This window comes from Sinohyriopsis cumingii, chromosome 17, assembly GCF_028554795.1.
Source record: "Sinohyriopsis cumingii isolate HCF-2022 chromosome 17, ASM2855479v2, whole genome shotgun sequence".
Lineage (NCBI taxonomy): Eukaryota > Metazoa > Mollusca > Bivalvia > Unionida > Unionidae > Sinohyriopsis > Sinohyriopsis cumingii.
The window spans coordinates 41,460,320-41,480,166 of NC_142977.1; the positions used below are offsets into that span (position 1 = coordinate 41,460,320).

The following is a 19,847-nucleotide window of genomic DNA, read 5'->3' on the forward strand; positions in this document are numbered from 1 at the left end:
ATGTATCAAATAATGGTTCAGCTTTCGTTGGTTTCGAACATTTCTGAAGTCGGTTTACGTAGCGTTTGGAGCATCCTTGGTTTCGAAAGATTAAACCTTCCTATTCCCTTGATATTACTACCGTAACCATTTATCTGCAAATGACGTTCAGAGCTGCCTATTACGCTCTGGAGTGTGCATGGTTGTTAATCTCAAGTCTCCTTAAATACGGGCAAAATTCTAACCAGCCAAGAGAAAGGATCGGGATGGAGAAGATGGCGGACTAGTTGTCAGGATAATCTAATGTTCCTCAAGAAGTTTTAAATATTCATCTGTTTTTCTTTAAAATGTTCTTGTTTTCATTTGCCAGAAAATGTCTAAGTCCCTGATTGTATATCGGAGCACTCATCTGAAGAAAGGTTTGTGAGTCGGTCCACAACAACCCAGTCATAGTCAAAGTCACATGTTATTAAGGCTAAAAGAAAAACAGGGCAAGACTTTTGTGTCCTCTGCCCAAGCTGGGTTTACAACAACTCGTATTACGAAGTGGGTTTCTTGACGGTTGTCGCTGAAGCTTCTAACATGTGGAGAGAAATTTTGTCCTAAAATGTGGTCTCCTCAACTACAGAGATAAAAAAATATCTTGTATGTAGTCATGAATTGTTTGCTAGTGACAGAACTGTATATGAGACGTGGGTTGATCTAACAACTTTGGACCAGTTTTCGTCTCGCCATTGTTTAAATATGTCTAAGCATATCGGTAGTTTACGTTCATTATAATACATACTATATGATCTAAAGCAGATAACAAAGCAGTCGATGTAGGATATGATCGGTCAGTTCATTCATTACGGTATCTCAATGTATTGCCAAATTAATTTTAACGGATGTACGTCATGGTGTACATCCATATCTTCACGATAACTTTCAGAAGGTAATGTCTTTTTTAGATTTTTGTAATGATGCCACCCATGTCGAGATGACCAAATTTCCAAATTTTATTGAAATATTTGTTAGTGTATAGAAGGTTGCATCAAGTGATGACTTCCTAAGATAGAATACATCATAGGATTCTGATGAATTTGCATGGGCTCTATCAAGAGTCTCATGGGTTCTATCAAGACTCTCCTGGGTTCTATCAAGAGTCTCCTGCTTCACTAAGAGCAATTTGTTTATTTAATCTTCGGCTTTAACAGATTTCAAACTTAAAGAAACCCTTTCCTTCAAGTTTCTGCCACCGCGGAAGGTTTTAGAATCGTTCTGTGATAAAGAAATATTTGGAAAATGTTTCGGCAAATGTGTTTGAAATATCTGGTCTGGCAGTGAAAGATATCGTAGGTTTCTAATCGTAATTGAAAGAGCTATCTGTATTTGTTTCAGTGATTTTCCGTACCATATTTCATGCTGATATTTTAGAGGAACATATGTTGAAAACTTAGACATAGTATCTCCGTGTTGCCCCTTTGTTATAACAATTGTTGACAAAGTTCGGCACATTGCTGACAGGGAACTCTGTATATTGTTACGACTCTATGATCTTAAAATAAGTAACAGAAGGAAGCGCAACCATCAAGTTTAGTAAAACTCAACAAAGAATATATTTTAATATGACACAACGTGAAAGTTCAAAAGACACGGTAAATAAATACCAATAATCCTCAATGTTGTATTGCAAGTCCAAGAGTATAGAATGTTCCGAATGAATTTCAAAAGTACTGACTGTGTAGGTATACCAATAATTCGGAACCTGCTGATGCACCAATTTTTTGAATATGCCAATGTATCAAATAGTCTTAATAGTACCAGATATAATTCACATTAATCAAAATGAAGTGCTGTAGTCCAAACAGTCGATGAGCACTTTATAATTCCAAAGAATAATTTAAACAAATGTATCCTCTGAAATTATATCTGTACAAGCAAAACCCTCTGATAATAGACTGCTAAAGACTGATACGAAACATGAATGAAGAATTTGTTTACCACATCCTGTATATACAATCTGTCAACTGACCTATCGCGCAAGAGCATTTTCTGGAAAACTTCACAAATTCGTAAACAAGGTCAGAATTTGGGATACAGTTTTAGTAAGCAACGTGACACAAATCAGGTAGAGACAACTCTCAGTCAAAACATTATTCAGGTAGGCAAAGTCTCTACCCTTAATAACGGACAAAGGTCAAGCACATAATATAAATTAAACAAACAAAACAATAAAAGCAAATCACAAGAGGCAGACCTAAACAAAATTATGTCTGCAATTCTGCGTGTCCCTTCTTCATTACAGGTATGAAATTAAAATATGTTTTTTAAATTCTAGCTTTTACCAATTTGTTCATTGTAGATTTAAATTATGTTCTCGTTTGCTATGTCAGCAATATATCCATAGTTTCAAGTTATATCTGTGAACAAAGCCCATAATCTTACTCAACATGATGCTTTAAACACAGCAGAATGCAAAATAGAGAAAAATATAACTCCTTTCACAATACAATATAATCCTACATTACTTAATATAGGCCGTATAATTAATAAATATTGGAGTCTCCTAAATATATCAAGTAAAACCATCGTCAAATCACTTTACAAAAAAACAAACAAAACCAATTCTCGCTTTAAGAAGACCCAATAATTTGCAAGATTTCCGAATTAGAACTAAACAGACAGAAAATTAAAAAGACAATTTTCGTCATCCAAATGTAACAGAAACCGGTGCTCTCAATGTGCAAACATAAGAGAAAGTACTTGTTTCAGTAGCGCTAATACAAAAGAGGTATTTTCCCTACGTGATAACACTAACTGCATATCAGTTGATGTGATTTATTTGATAACCTGTAAAACATGCAGCATGCAATATGTTGGACAAACACTTCAACAAGTTTCTAGGAGAATGAATAATCATCGCTTTCATATATAAAAAAATATAGAGATCCTCAGTTTTCCTCTAACATTTCAACACACTTAACACCAGTAATCACTCTCTACTCGATTTTTCTTTCATGACAATAGCTATTGTGCATGGTGACATGAATAAACTCATACAAGAAACTTATTGGATTCATAAGTTAGATACTTTGTATCCTAATGGCCTTAATGCCAATACACTATATACAATTGCATAATTTTTAAATTGATATATTGTACATCCTTTATAGCAATAAATTTCTATGCATGATTGTTTGTCTCTATTTTTTAAAAGTTATATCTGTGTAAATTTAAAGTATATAATGTAATGGATTGCTAAATCATAATGTATATATGCATAGAGTAAATATATACATTCTAATTCATAACAATGTTCAGCGCATTCAGTCGTGATTCTTTAGAATTTTGTGTTTGTACTGGCATGTTCTGTTCTGTGAGGGTGCATTTTCATTGCTTGCTTGCAGTGGCAAGGTAAGTACAGTACACATGCAGTTAGGACTGTCATCAAGTTTGCAGGCAATTACATGCTTTGCATCAGATGCATGCATGAACATCGTGATTAGAATGTTTTTGTATGTCTGTGTGCAGTAACATGTGTACTTACAAGAGTTTCGATCCGTGCCAAAAAGGAAAACTATATGTAGATTAGTGTTAAGTAATAGGGACTAATATATCTTTAGCATGAAGAGTTCATCCGTTTTGTCACTGCAATCCAACTATAACGATACTACATTTAAACATGCACAAATGGGTTGATAGGGGTGACAAAAAGAAAGAGTGCCAGTTTGGCAGTTACATTCTGGAGATGGATTTAAAGAAGCAGTAAATGTTAGCATTAGTAGATTACAATCATGTGGGGATTCTGACAGTATGACGCTTAGATCTTATGTCAAGCTAGTCTTACCAGAGTTGGAGTTGTTCTAGCAGTGGAGTCATAAGTACACTCAACCATGAAGCTTTCTCCCTGAAAAAGTCAAAGACGCTTCAATTTATGAAATCTTTGTTTATAAAAGAACAGTTGCATTTGATATTATAGCGATTGTTTAGAGTCAGAAGCTCTCTCGAATCCTTAATTTTCTTCCACTTTTATCAGAAAACATTGACTCGAAAAGGTACTGTCATCTCAAAAACATTACTTTGAAGGAGAAAGAGAGAGTTTATTGTCAATTTATATAAACTTTCTTTGTTTGCCTGTACTCACATGCATGTATTTTCCTTAATCACTTTAATACAGCACAACTCTTTTATCGTGTACACTATTAAATGAAGACCAGCTATAAATATGACTGTTCTTTTGTATGCAAATTATTAATCTAGATATTCTAGAATCTTCAGATTAGATAATACTGCATAATAGAAAAAGCGCAGAATGTTTATATTGCGTGCAATGTATTATGGCTACTTGCAATATACAGACTGTTCATTGGGTATGGAATAAAACTCTGCATCTATCAGATGACTTTTCACACGAATGCAGTTATAAATTAAGATCTAACACTGTTCCCCTGACACCGTGAGTAGCTTATAAATGTTAACTGTCACAATAGTATTGTTATGATGGAATAAGTCATTACAAACAAGGGGTTCCGACCAATGGTTTGCACAAGCATAAGGCAAGTTTGGTGATAAGGTGCGGTTCCCAACAAGTTCGAAGAAATATAGTTTACTTTCTTTCTTCTATAAATACCACTAGTCACCAAAATGCTGTTCTAGTGATGAGCATTCAATGGCTATATTTCCTATCACGGAAAAAACAATGTATATACTGTAACCAAAATAGATCTGCTGTACCTTTTAAAATTCCTCCCAAAGATGTATATTACAATTAGTAAGATGCCTTTGAAAAAAAATATCACCAAAAAGAAGACTTATAAACAAATCGTTTAACGTACGTGTTTAATTGTAATTTCATTTCTAAGCAGACGAATCTCCTGGAAATTGAAGTCGTAGTTAGGATCTGTTGCTAAGGGAAGCAGCTCGGTCTCATTTCGAAAGTGTCTAGTTGTGATGGCACTGCCAAGAAGGTGGGCATGTTGGAGAATTCCAAATACTTTGATTTCCGTCAGATTTCCAAGGGCCTGGAATGAATCAAAAATATTTCCTTTGTTGAGATATTATTCTGGCAATATTCGAAAAATGGTCGATACAATAATCGGGGTGAATTATTAATTATCTAATGGATAACATTGCAACAAAGAAACATAAATGTCCATTCATTGTATTGGGACGTTTCTACGAGCTCGTACAAAATGATTCAATTTTTTCCAATAAGGACAGGATAATGCTTAAACTGGCCGTCATACGAAAGGAAAATCTCTCTCTCTCTCTCTATTTCTCTCTCTCTCATGCACTCACTATTCTTTGATAAAATTGACACTAAGTTCCTAAAACTGTCGAAAGATAACAAAAGGAATACGAAAACACATTATAGTCACCACAAGACAGAATCTGCACACAAAAACACGAATGCGTATATATAAGCAAGAAAAAGTAAATAACATTAACCTGAAACAGGGTTCTCTAGAGCTTTGTTATACATAACGTTTGCAAGTACTATACATTTCAAATCCAGAATGGCCATACGTGTTTGGAATCAGGCTTCTACGTATAGACTATCCACAATTTAGTGAGCGGAAAATGTCCATGACTGACTGACTATCGAACAAAGTCGTAAATTAATTAGCATTCTTTTGCTGTGAATTATTTCCCACACATTCAAACGGTCTTGCATTTAAATCAGTTGTTAGTTAAAAGACACAGTTTTAGCTCACGTGATCTATGCACTGCGACGGACAATACCCTCGAGTGAGAAATGCACTTTCAAATGGCGGAGTAATCTGACTCCAATTTTCCACATGACCTAGTACCATTATATCGGCCTCCTTGGCACGAAGATTTTTGGTCAAAGTTATTCTTATTCCGGAGTCGTCAATCATGCCTAAGTGAGAAAAATATAACTACTGATAGATAGATTTCACGTAAATCTCTCTGTCGACGTCTCTGTCTCTCTGTCTGTCTGCCTCTCTCTCTCTCTCTCTCTCTCTCTCAGGATGTACCCGTCTGCTTACTTCTGTGCACGTATTGCAATGTTTCTCGAAAATAGACCTTGAAACATGCAGATAATTTATTAAAAGAGGAAAGCTAAAAGTGCAGTTTAGGAAATATTTTTCTCTTAATACATATTACCTATCAAAAGCTGTGATAGGATATTTCAATCGTCTTTTCGCATTTTTATTTGTAAATATGACGTAAAATATTGAATAAAATCAAATTCAATACCTCCACGACTTCAGTTAGTTAAACTACCCGTAAGCAAAAGTGGACAAGTGATATTCTACATTTTGAAATTTTGAAGGTTTTATAACATACTGGAAACACAAACATTAATTCTTTATCGTGCCTCAATCATCATTATATCATTTTCTTTTTCATTCTCTTTTCTTTCGTATGGTTTATCACTAACAGTGACATACTTTGTTAAATGTGTAGTTTCTATATTATTCACATAGCTAAAAGACACTGGGTCACCTGACTTCTGGACTGGATTATCATAGTGTGTTTCCATGATGTAAAAGTCGGGATCATCTGGGTCTCCCACGGAAACCCCCAAATGGTCTGGGTAGTAGAAAGACTGAAAATAGAGATAGATTTACCTGTGGGATATTCCATTTACAGACTGACTGCAAAAAACACGGTCGGACTAAGAAACAGACTGGCAAAAAAATGGAAAGACACACACAAAAACACACAAAGATAAATAATCAGATCGTTTCTTAGTGATGCTATTTTATAAATGCCATATACCAAATCAACGGGTAAGAACAAGAACTGAAGAGAAACAACTTAAGAGAATATCATATGATCATAGTTCCTAACAGAATAGCGATTGTAGTAGTAGTAGTAGTAGTAGTAGTAGTAGTAGTAGTAAGTGTATGTGTAGTATTAGCATTTGCTGGCGATAATCGCCGCATCACCAGTTATATGGGTAGCAGCATGGTATTGTGCAGTTCTATTTATATAATAATGATGATGACGTAAAGAAGAGGAAAGACCTTTCCCCCAATCGCCCAGGCTATAATGACGTCATAGCAAGGATTCAGTTCCTTCGGAATCTCATCATAGCACATGTAGCTGATCCCGTCAAACTTCGGATCGATTCCTTTACATCTATATATCAGAATATGGTGCACGTGCATCTCGTTGCCTGGGGTGATTATGGGCTCCACCTAATTTTTTTAAAAAGACCGAAAAATTATAGAGAAATAATCGCTCTGATGAAGACAGGAGCAGATAAGAATTAAACGAAGAAATTTTCAAAATGGTGATATGAAATATTTGACGCACCAAGAGGAGGGTAAACTGATAGTATCATGATAATGAAAAGCATTACATTAAATTGTCAGAAACAAAATTGCTGAAATTGGAGGAAAGAAAAAACAAAATATGGACTTGCCTACAAATCATTCCCCCCCATCTGGTGGCCTCCCTCCAAACCCTCGATTTTAACTTTTGGCCTTCTGGTCCTTGCATATATTGAAATGTTACATGACTGTGGATTAACAGAGCAATTATAAGTGGAAACGTTTGTGCGCAGAGGGAAATCGATTGGTTATTGAAAGAAAGAAGGGGTGGGGTGGATCTACTTGCTCTGTGGACTCGTAATCCTAATTTGGTGTACGGACAATTTTAGGTCAGCAATGCAGAACACTTACTTTAATCATGTGACGCTTCCCACCAATATTTGGCATTCGAAAACCCCGGCAGTGGTAGGTGGTATTCGCCGTGGGAATCAGAAACTATAAAAAGAACGTTGAGAAATAATGATGTAGAAGTGGAGATTGTGATAATTAGAAGCATATTCATACTTAGAATGAATAAACGAATTGTCTTTGAGACTCGGAAATGTAGAAAAACAAATAATAATAAATCTGGTGTTAACCACCCTTCACGTGCTTAAACCACATGTATCGAACCTGGAACTTTGAAGTTTTACAATACTGTATTGTAGTTAGAATGATATAAATCAACGCTGTGTGTATTATTATCAACAAAACATCGTATATCTCAACTTTAAGGAAAAAGGTTTAGTAGTTAAGTGAAGTGTTCTGAACTTGCAATCAATAAGAACCCTGCCGTCAAGATGGCCAAGAGCACATTTTGACAAAAACACGGGTGAGTGTAGAATTACTCATGCACTCGATCATGGAAACCTGCTATTAAAATTGTACTAAATTTGGAACTTCCCTACCACAAACTTATACCAAAAAGACGGATCGACTCCGATGACTTTTCAGCCACGTTTGAGTCCAGATGGCAACATATTGGACTTTAATATTGGGGTGGCCACCATAGCCATTTAATAGGATAGTATTATTATCACACTTGAAAATGTAACGTTCGAGGCCACAATAGTTCCTAATTGAAATTTAAGATTAGGGCTATTATACCTACTTAATAGAATGGTACAAAAGTCACCTATAAGAAATTTATCAGTTTGGAACCCGATGGCTCCTATGGGAATTTTACATTGGTGGTCGCCAAAGTATAATACGGGAAATTAATAGCACTAGGGAAATATAACGGTATGGGTCACTGTAGCGCTCTATGGGACTTCAATATTGTATACATTGTAGACAATATTGGCAACTTAAGTGAATAGAAGAGGAAGGCTATAAGAGTGACAAAAAGCAGAGTAGTAGCCTTGAAATATAGATGCAGAGCTAGAGGCAGAGACAGGGTGAAAGACGGTCAACGAAAAGAACAATAATTACATACAATCTACATGTTAATACTCATAGATCCATCGATTTTCTAACTAAACAAGAATGAAGAGTGAGGGTTGGGGTAATTCTTCATCTTCATAGTAGTCATCGATTCCGTGGGTTCCTGTTGATGAAACATAACGTTCTTAGGGTTTCTGTGCGAGAGTTAATCGTTTGATACAGATTCCAGGTGTCCAGGAGGACGTTTACAACCCGTATGTCAGAAAGTGATGGAGATCCCAGTTATTCATTAATTCAGATCAACATACTTGACGGGAAATACTAGGCGATATGATTAAGCTTGCTTTTGTTTCTTTAAACTGATAGTGAGGCAAGCAGAGAATCACGAAGTATGGTTTCTCTGATGCAAGAGGATTTAGATGCATTTCGTCTCGATTAGGGTTTCAAATTTCCTGTAAGTCTTTATATCATTCATTCCAAACGTTCTCTTCATCGATGCGAGTTCAAACTTCTTCAAGATAATACATCAACTTTTCTGCATGCTTTATCATCAACCACTGGTCGTGTTGTATTAGGGTTGGATACACGCTAGCGGCACTTCGTCCCAAATTCAGAGAGGTTTTGTCCTGTGGTATTAACTATACCAAAATAACTCTAGAATATAATCTTATCCTCGATCACTTGACTGACATCCTTCAGCGAAATGTGATGCAGCACTGCATGCAAAAGTAATGGTAATTTTATAACATGTTCCCAATTTGTCAATGTCTGACGGTTGGAACATTGTTAATGTAAACAGCGTTCTTATCATATATATATATATATATATATATATATACATACACACACACATATATATATATATATAATTAAGAAGTCTGTGATGTTCGAAATGTATTTGTTGTTTGCGCTTCATTCTTATAAAACTTCACAATGTAATTGTAAAAATGTTCTCAAAAACCCAAAGATAAACTCTGAATGCACTCTTGTAAAGTATCAATGGAAAAATGTCTAGGATAACTGGACTACATCTTAACTACACCTAGATATTGTAGCATGAATATAAAGGATATATCAATCTCACACATGCTTTTTCATTGCCGTTATGCCACGAATATGAATCATTAGACACTCTCAGAGACGACCAAGTGAATGAAAAGACAGAACTGCGGCCATTAAGAGTGTGACTCTTAGGCTGAATCGTTGTGTTCCAATTCGTAGTGTGTCAAACCACAATAAAACACTAATAAACACTACTGCGTCTCATTCTCCAAAGTACACAAAAGCCAGCCAATTATGGCGTCATCCGTGATTTCTCCGTAATAAGATGCGTGTGGTTATCAATCGGTTAACTTTAGCTTCTGTGTAAAGTGTATCTTGTAGCAGTGATGATGATGCTTCCGATGACATAAAGAGCTTTGTACGGGGATCACATCACCTTCTAGGGTAGAACAATACAATGCATCGATCTTGTCGTAAGCACAGCTTCATATATTGGTCGTTGTTTGTTTTTTTTTGACGCCAAACGATTTCCCTCCTTGGAACTCTCCCGTTCAAAACCAGGAATATGATATTCAAAGAGTAAAGCATTATAATTGTGTATGATTTTCTGACAACATGGTTACTAGACAATCATATGTGGTTCATGAGTTTTGATGAGAAAATCTTTGCCTTGGCTAATTTCAATGATACTTTTGGCACTTGTACGATAGATCTGGGTCAAGTCTTTCACTCTACATTTGATGCTCATTTATAATTTCTTTTCTCGGTACTGGTATCTATAATTCAGTGGTCCACAAGAAGCAGAACGGAACAGAGTATCTTCGTTATGTTTGTTGTTCCATGTTTCTAAACGTTGGTCTTGGACGTTGGGATCATAGTATTCATGGCAATGGATATACATAAACCTTTTTTAAACGGGCTTCGGGATATTGCAGAAGGAGCAGTGATCACGCTGGCAAGCTCACTGATTTCAATAAAATGGATTACCTCTTCGTAACTGGAAAAAGATCTAGTCATCATTCTTTGTCTTCATTATAAGTATTTAATTGGATCCATCAAGTATCCTGTCTTAGGCATAATTGAGAGTTGTGCTTGTATTCATCACAATCAACTAAGTCTTCCCTCTTTGAACTTGACGTGTTCCAGTTCTATTCCCTCAATGGATCAACACCACTGTTGGGATTGGTCTTTATTGTCTTTGCTTAGAAACCAACAAGGACATTCACATATCTCGCAAAAGTCATCGGACTCGATCCGTCTTTTTGGTATAAGTTTGTGGTAGGGAAGTTCCAAATTTAGTACAATTTTAATAGCAGGTTTCCATGATCGAGTGCATGAGTAATTCTACACTCACCCGTGTTTTTGTCAAAATGTGCTCTTGGTCATCTTGACGGCAGGGTTCTTATTGATTGCAAGTTCAGAACACTTGCGACATAATGGAAACAGTAGTGTTCCATTGCAATGATGAGGCAACACAGGATGGTACAAGTCTGTGGATGGAAGATAGATCATCCTTCATATTCACGAATATGTTCCACGTCGGTGTGCAATGTCATAACTGCAGTGTTACCCTTGAGAATATTCAGCACAATTGTAGACCCAAATATAGAACAAATTTGTGATTTATCCTTGCAATGAGATTCCTTGTACAGCAAAAGTATAGCACTGGTCTATCCTCCAAAGAAAATGTCCAGAGGTTATAACGGTTCTATATCAACGACATACTAGTCGTCCACGATATGTTTAAATTCCATGTATGTTTTCAGAAATCCATTTTATTAGTGATCCCACATTTTCACTATTGGTATCCTTGAGTTTCCAAAATTTGATGTAGTTGTTAAGCTGTGTCTTATAGGTTTCCCATATTTCCGGATTTTCAGTCATAATAACACTTGTCACTTCAGAGACCTCATGAAACTTGTTCACAATATATGGGTTTTTGCAAGTCTCAACCTCCTATCAAGTACAAACAAATCGCATCATTCCCACCGTTTCCGGCATGTAATACCAACTTTTCTTGTGTCGCACATAAGTAATGCAACCAGCTCAAAGCCTTTATTGAATACTGACAACTCAGCTCGCGACAGCCGTGTGATCAACGGTATCGAAAGTTGCTTTCGGTGCAAAAATTCATACATTTTAGCAACGATAGAGACTTCACTAAATAGGTCATTACTTACTAAGATATATAAGAAACAACATTTTTCATAACAACTTTGTAGAAAGTTATATCAGATGGACATTACTCTGGTATTTCGTATTTACAATCACGGTCGCAAAGATTGTGGTGTATGTATGTATGACAAATACAATTATCCATACCTCTACTGCCTTTGCTTGTCTGTTTGTATGTGGGATAGTAAGGAAAATGTCTTTAAAACTAATTAACATTGTGCAATTAAACAGATAATGAACGAAAATACGACAAAACAGTTGTTACACTGCATGCGGTTTTGAATCCGGAACTCATTCATCCGTCGTGGCTTGTTTCAATGTAAACTGGTCTTTGTTTTTACTATCCTCTTATATGTGTCTGTTTCATTCTTATAGCCATCCTGTTATATTCACATAGGTAGCAATAGTAACCACTTATGTGAGGTGACCATAGTAACATCCTATTAGGTAGAGATAGTAACCCCAGTGTTAAAATCACATATTGGGCCATATTGGCCTAGACGTAGCACCCCTTTTGGTGCCAGATGATATAATTTTATTCAAGTCATAAAATATTAGTTGTTGTAAATTTCAAACTCAAGACAGTTCAGTCATCCGTTTCGGTTCCTACTCAAAAGAAAGGATAACGTTCTCACGTTCATCCGAAATTCAAGTGATAGATTTTTTTTGTAATTCACATATTCCCTGTTTTCATATAAGATGGAACCTACCAGTTACGATTGTTTATTACAGACTGATCTCATGTCGGCTACATTCACGTCCTGTTCAAAGCTTTTGATGAAATCTTGAAAAACTAATTGTTGACCCTGTTAGTAAGCTAAGTTTTACAACTGTCACATGCCGTAGAGACCTCATTTGTACTTTAAACATCGGTTTCACTCCAACCAACTGCGGGGCTCCGAGTGGCCGAATGGTCTAAAGCGCTCACCGTTACGGATCACTGCCATCTCATCTTTGTCTGCGTGGGTTCGTGTCGCGGGTTCGACTTATGTAGGTATGTGAGAAAGCTTGCCAGTAGCTTCTCGTGGTTCGGTTGTTCTTTCCGGGGTTTTCCCGGGTTCTTCTTCCACCATTAATGCTGGCCGCCATGTATAGCATATCTTGTGCTGAAAGATGGCATTAAACCCTAAAACAACAACAACCAACCGACTGCATTGTTTTCTTACAAACTTTTATGCAAATATTTTATTCATTCTTTTTTTATCCGATCAAGCAACGATAACGATTAGTGATGGTTCATATTCGATGTGAGAGTAATTTTAGAGAATAAATGGCAAATAAAACAGTTGAACATTTGAATCAAACAGACTATACCATATGAGATGATAATACTCATCAACACACTAATGATATAGTCTTTTATGTGAAGAAATACACTCAAATGAAGATGTATTTTTTATTTTCTGCGACTGATTACTTTACAACCGCACAAGGTGAGTTTTTATTGCTGCGTGGATGTGTCGTACATTGTAGGCCACTTGCTGTCGATAATTATGGATAACTAGACCGCTGAGGTGGCCTGGTGGTTAGAGCGTCCGCCTCGGATGCAGGAGGTCGTGGGTTCCATCCCCGGCCGAGTCATATCAAAGACTTACAAAAATGGTACTAACGGCTTCCTCGCTTTGCGCTCAGCATTAAGAGGTTAGTGTTAGGACTTGTCGGCCTGGTGTCAGAATAATGTGACTGGGTGGAACATCATGCTTTTTGTCTGCGGCATGATGCCTCAGTGCTAGAGATCTCTATAAACTGCCACACTGCAGACATCGTAGCGATATAACAATTTTTTTCTAAAGCTACGTTAAAAGTCCAAATCACACACACACACACACACACACACACACATTATGGATAACTACTACATACATTTCCGTTCAGAAAGTCGTACGTCTGGATGTTACCCTGATCTGCAGATGATCTTGCCGACGAAACAGACGACACACTCAGCAAGGACAGGCTCTTAGTTCCTCTGTGTTCCGGACCGTGGTACATCAGGTTGTCATCAGAACCAGGATCACTCGGATGGTACGAGTAAATTAATCGTATGGTCCCATCCTTGTAACATACAATGCAGAAGTCAAGCATCATTTGTGTAAATCATTTTTAAACGTATGATTGTGAGTCAAGAAATGTATTTATTTCTAAAAAGACATAATATGAGAACAAACAAATTAAAAATCAAGTCAGTGATTACGTATTCGAATGACAGCGTATACAGATGATGTTCATAAGAGCAATATTTTATAAAATCTTCGTCCAATCGAGTCTTCAGCATGTAATCTGACTTTAATATGAGAACAGAAACTCAGATTTTAAGTCCTTAGGTATGATATATTATAAGTCCTTATGTATGATAGATTATAAGTCCTTAGGTATGATAGATTATAAGTCATTAGGTATGATATATTATAAGTCCTTATGTATGATAGATTATAAATCCTTAGGTATGATAGATTATAAATCCTTAGGTATAATAGATTATAAGCCATTAGGTATGATAGATTATAAGTCCTTAGGTATGATATATTATAAGTCCTTAGGTATGATAGATTATAAATCCTTAGGTATGATAGATTATAAATCCTTAGGTATAATAGATTATAAGCCATTAGGTATGATAGATTATAAGCCCTTATGTATGATAGATTATAAGTCATTAGGTATGATAGAAATGTCTTCTCGTTCCTTGTTCAAAGCATTAAATATGGGATAGAAAGAAATGCCTCAATCTTCTTGTCTTCGGCTTTGTCGCAGGTGTCTAATTTTCTGACAAATGTTAGCACAGTTCCAAAATCGTTCTCCTCTCCGTGAATAAGGAACCAGTCTTGGTGCTTGTCAACCACAGGAGGTGCATGCATAGTAGTGTGATAATCCTAGCGAGACAATGCATTGTTACAAATAAATAAAAAGAGTAATGTTATGTACGATATAAAATGGTTGCATTATGGGTGGTTATCTATTTTATATGTAACTGTTGGTATCTTGAGCAAATGTTCTGCGCATAGAAAGCTGAGAATACTTATCTAAATGCGCTTATCTAAAGAGTGCCTGAAGAATCATGCTCCAACCCTGCCCATGGAATCAAAAATATTTAGAAAATGATTTCCAGTTGTAGAAATGCGCTGATGGATTTTCCAAGGTACAAAAGTAGAAATTATAAATACCTTAATGAAAGCATCTGGAATTAGCCACAGGGAGTGCTCAATATCAATCGGGGGTACAAATTTACGCTAGAGTATGCACTTTTGAAGTCTGAACAATATGTGATGTACAATCTTATTTTACGCAGCTGATTAAATGGCCAAATTGCACAAATCTTATCCCACTAACTTTCAGTAGATACAATATACACACGTTAATTTCAATAAAGTGCATCCAATATATAAATGACATTCAAAAGGCTTGGCAATATCTATGTATACGCATTGGGCGTACGTGTCATTTGAGATATGTCCTATATTCCAAAGTATCAAATATAATAATGATATTAACGTATCGCGCGATTGCATTAATGAGTTGCGTGATGTGCAACATTTTCAATACTACTTCTGACCTGAAATCTGCTTTCCTACAGATTTAAGTGAGTTGAGTTTTTAACCCGTACTTGCCACTCACACGGGCATATGTACTAATCCAAACGATTATTATAAAATTTTTGTGGTATGTTACAAACACGACAGATGCACAAACTTCAGTCTGGTTTACATAGCTTTCTCACAAGAGGCTTGTGTGTTGCAAGAATTAGCACCAGGTTAACTAATGATATTATTAGTTTTTAAGAGGTTACAGTCCGTTACTCACCAAATCCATGATAAATGGTCAAAGTTTATTCTGTCGCTGATGGTTTTCGCTTGCACAGAAAAAGTTATAGAATATATTGTGATACATTAAATTGGATTAAAGGTTATGGTATTTATTCATAATTTTAAAATACGATAACATGTATTTGTATTGATCTTTTCTATATGCAGATGAATCAAAAGTTGCAAATATTGCATTTTCTACCTCCCGCATCAGAAACTACAACAATTGGTTTTAAAAGCATACTAAAATTGCATAAATTATACATTTGTTTTGACGTTTTGACGCTAAAATACGATCTTCGAATCTCATAACGCCTTACACATTTATGTTGTATCCATTTTGAATTTTCCGTTTCCGTTTCATTTTTGAAGCTGAAAATCCCGTAAATTATCTGTTATTGTTGTTGTTGTTGTTGTTGTAGGGTTTAAAGCCACTTTTCAGCAAAAGACAGGCTATATATGGCGGTCAGCATTAATGGTGGAGGAAAAACCTGGGGGGAAAAAACCCAGAAAGAGCCACCGACCCACGCAAGTTTCCATTGAAAACAGTTTATTCGTTGAAATTTTTTTATCAGAAAGCTACAGTAGTGAACACACTGAACTTTCTTCAATATGTTATCAAAACACAAGTATATATTTTGAAATACATTTACGAACCATTAGTTTTACTGTGGTGGCATCGGTACAAAACCGAGAACACAAAAGTTGCTGAACAAGTCCCATGAGTGTTCCGTAATACAGCGCTTATGGGTGACGAACAAACTGAACCACCGAGTCTTGAGTGTGCACAGGGCGCTAGCGCTAAAGAAACGGTTGATGTGTTTCTTAATCCATTGAAGTTATAGCTCAATGGATTCGATAGCAGCCCCATTCACCAGCTGTCATGATTTTGACCGGTGATAGCAACATTCGTCCGTTCTCCGCAGTCACTCATTGCTGGATCTGCGAAGAAGCTTTTCCCGCCACCCATACAAACGCCCGTGACCATTGTCACATCACTGTCGCGTACAGAGGAACCGCACACAACGCACGTAATTTATAGTTCAGAATTTGCCAAACAAAACAAAAATCTTTTTTATTGCTTCATAACCTGCGTGGGTATGATGGTTATTTGATTATGCAAACAGTAGCTACATCATCAAACTCAACAATAACTATGATCCGCAGCAAGATGGGATAAATAGATGACGTTTAGTGTGTGCCGGGTGCCGGCTGAATTCGTCCTTGGACAAGTTAGTGAGCGGCCTAACATCGGAGAACTTCGCAATCACTCGCCATCAATACTGTTTCCATGGCGCTAACACCCCAGAGATTGACCTGCTGACCAAAATAGATATATATCCGTACAAGAGTATGAGTGAATGGGTCAAATTTGCTGGAACTCAGTTACCACTAATCAAAGGGTTTTAATCACTGATGCCACGTGAAGGTGTATTAGAGAAAGATTACGAGCACGCAAATCAAGCTTGATCCGCATTCGAGTGCAAACACATGGGTAACTATAAGATACGATTATGCGTTCCACGTATCCGTAACAGATGACGCCTTTACATCATCAAACGGACTTTCACTTTTCACATTTCATCAGCTCAGACTCGGTAGTCTCCTACTTATTCAAATGTTTAGAAAAGTGACCACTCCCCATTTCAGCTAATATTGAAATCTACACCATTTTAAATCACTATTTCACAACATTATTACCCATATCCATACATGATCCCGTATAATGCTAAGTATTCACCGTCATAAAATAGATGCTTTAGGTCATTTGGATGTTTCGCCAGCTTGATTTCTAGAAAGTTTCCCATATACGTCTCGATATTAGCAAATATATTTTACTATATCAGGTGCAGACGCGATAGCTTGCTTGCATTTTGCTTTGAATTTTGGCACACCGAAAAAATATATTGCTAAAATAAATTAAAATAGTTTATTTTTCTCAGAATTTTCTGACAAGCTGAATAAACGTCTTGATTTTAGCTGCACCTTTTGTAACTGGCTCGTGTAATTACCTCAGCGTACTATGTATAACTCGAAAGTATCGATCCACGACTGCTGCCTAGTAACTGCTATATAATCATATCGAGTAAAGCTTCACTTCCTTGATTATTAATGCTAAGTATCCACGGGTTGCACGTAGTAAATAGTTTGCTTGCGAGGTCATGGGATAGAGGCTGTGGAGATTATCGGGACCCCAAAAGGCAAACAAAGGCATAACCAGCAAAATGCTGCTACGTCTTGTTTTCTGTCTGTGGACTGTTGTTCTCTATCATCGTTCATTTTTCGTTTGACCAATGCAAAAGTTTTAATGTTTCACTCAAATCAATGCATAACTCATCTTGTAGAATTGTAATCCATGTACTGTTAAAGTCTTAAACACCTTTCTGTTATAAAAAAAATTGACTTTCTTCTATAATATTAGAAAATGATTTGTCATCTACTTTTACACCATTTGTTTACTCGGACCTTTCTTTCAATAAGTCAAATTTAGGCTTGGTACGAATTGGCTTTAAATTCTTTGTTTGTCTCTTACCATTAATCATTTTCTTTCTTTCAAAACAGGGGCCAGTAGCCTAGCCGTTATGGATAACTGCCATCCTCTGTCTGCGTGGGTTCGAGTCTCGGGCTTGGCCAATGTGGGTATGTGAAACGGCTTGCCGGTAGATTTTTGTGGGTCGGTGGTTCCTTCCTGGGTTTTTCCAGGTTATTCTTCCACCATTCATACTTGCCGTCTTGTATAACCTATCTTGTGCTGAAAAATGGCGTTAAACCCTACAACAACTTCCAAAAACACTAGAGTTAATTTATCCCTACGACGAAGTAATTGTTCATATAGACCATTCGACCACTTGGGGTCCCTACAGGTTGTAATTAACAGAGTTATATATATATATATATATATATATATATATATATATATATATATATATATATATATATATATTCTTCTATTTTTTCATCTAACCATATTCTACGACCCTTCAATGTCCTTAATACTCTGTAAATCATCATTTACCAGACCGATATCGCTAAAACAATAATAAACGTTTGTAATTACCTTAAAATGAGCGATTCCATTCTTTACCCACCCCACCACAACATCAGCGGGGTACATGTTACCGTTGTCTGACAAGCCGAACCCGACATAACCGTAGGTTTTCACGTGAACTTGAAATGTTATGTGAGTATCGTTCAACTTCCAAAAGAGGAGATAGTTACCGTTGTTATCCATCTGTACAGAGTAGTTAAAGGCTTCTGTGTGAGTAAATCCCATATAGCCACTGGTCACTGTAATACATAATACAGTGGAAAATGTAATAAGGAGACTTCGTGACATCCTGAATTTTAATGTCAGTGACTGCCAGGGTGTAATATACCTGTTTTACAAGATAATGAACCGCTATTGGAAGGTTTATCTGATCAGTAGCATTAATGTTTACATTTGATAAACGCGCTGTTTCAAGATAATTATTGGTCGCTTGAACCTTTTGAATTAGTCATATGATGTCTTACTCATATGATATGTGAAACATGTTTCGGACAATTTTCTATCAAGAGAGGTATAATCTATTTAAACGGTCCAAGCTTATTACTTTCTCATTGAAGTAAATGCAATGATTTTGTCAAATTGTTTATTTCTGTTTTTGTTTTTGTTTTTTCGTTCTTTATCGGGGTTTGAAGCGGTGTATTTGTTTCCGTTCTTCATCGGGGTTTGTGGCGGTGTATTTGTTTCCGTTCTTTATCGGGGTTTGTGGATGTTTATTTGTTTCCGATCTTAATTGGGGTTAGTGGCGGTTTATTTGTTTCCGTTCCTAATCGGGGTTTGTGGTGGTTTATTTGTTTTCGTTCTTTATCGTGGTTTGTGGCGGTGTATTTGTTTCCGTTCTCTATCGGGTTTGTGGTGGTGTATTTGCTCTTGTCTGATATTGTTTTTGTTTGTGATTTTATTGTTATCGATGATGGTCAGGTTTGTGTTTTGTTTTCGCAATGATTTGTTTTCACTCCTATACTTAAACCTTTGCCTGCTTTTTCAATCGTTTATTATATATTGCATTTGTGCTATAAACGTTACACGACTTTCTTCTTGGTGATTGCAATGTGGATTTTCTAAATGCGTGACCACCTGTTGTGTCCGAAATAGTAGTCGTAAAAGCAAAAAAAAAATAAAAAAATAAAAAAAATGAATAAAATCCCCTAAACAAAAACAAAATAATAATAAAAAAACAGGCTTAGCATAGATAAT

General features: G+C 36.3%; 1 protein-coding gene across 1 annotated transcript in view; it reads right to left on the reverse strand.

The window, feature by feature from the left end:
- LOC149778490 (DBH-like monooxygenase protein 1) overlaps positions 1-19,001 on the reverse strand; it is a 42,108-nt gene extending 23,107 nt beyond the window's left edge. The window contains exons 1-9 of the mRNA XM_089939354.1: positions 18,663-19,001; positions 14,525-14,674; positions 13,668-13,856; positions 7,617-7,700; positions 6,957-7,130; positions 6,433-6,535; positions 5,676-5,842; positions 4,797-4,982; positions 3,809-3,868 (exon numbers count right to left, since the gene is read on the reverse strand). Of these exons, the coding sequence (XP_089795480.1) occupies positions 3,809-3,868; positions 4,797-4,982; positions 5,676-5,842; positions 6,433-6,535; positions 6,957-7,130; positions 7,617-7,700; positions 13,668-13,856; positions 14,525-14,674; positions 18,663-18,941 (1,392 nt within the window). The 5' untranslated portion in view covers positions 18,942-19,001. The remainder of the gene's footprint in view (positions 1-3,808; positions 3,869-4,796; positions 4,983-5,675; positions 5,843-6,432; positions 6,536-6,956; positions 7,131-7,616; positions 7,701-13,667; positions 13,857-14,524; positions 14,675-18,662) is intronic.
- Between the last annotated feature and the right edge of the window lie 846 nt (positions 19,002-19,847).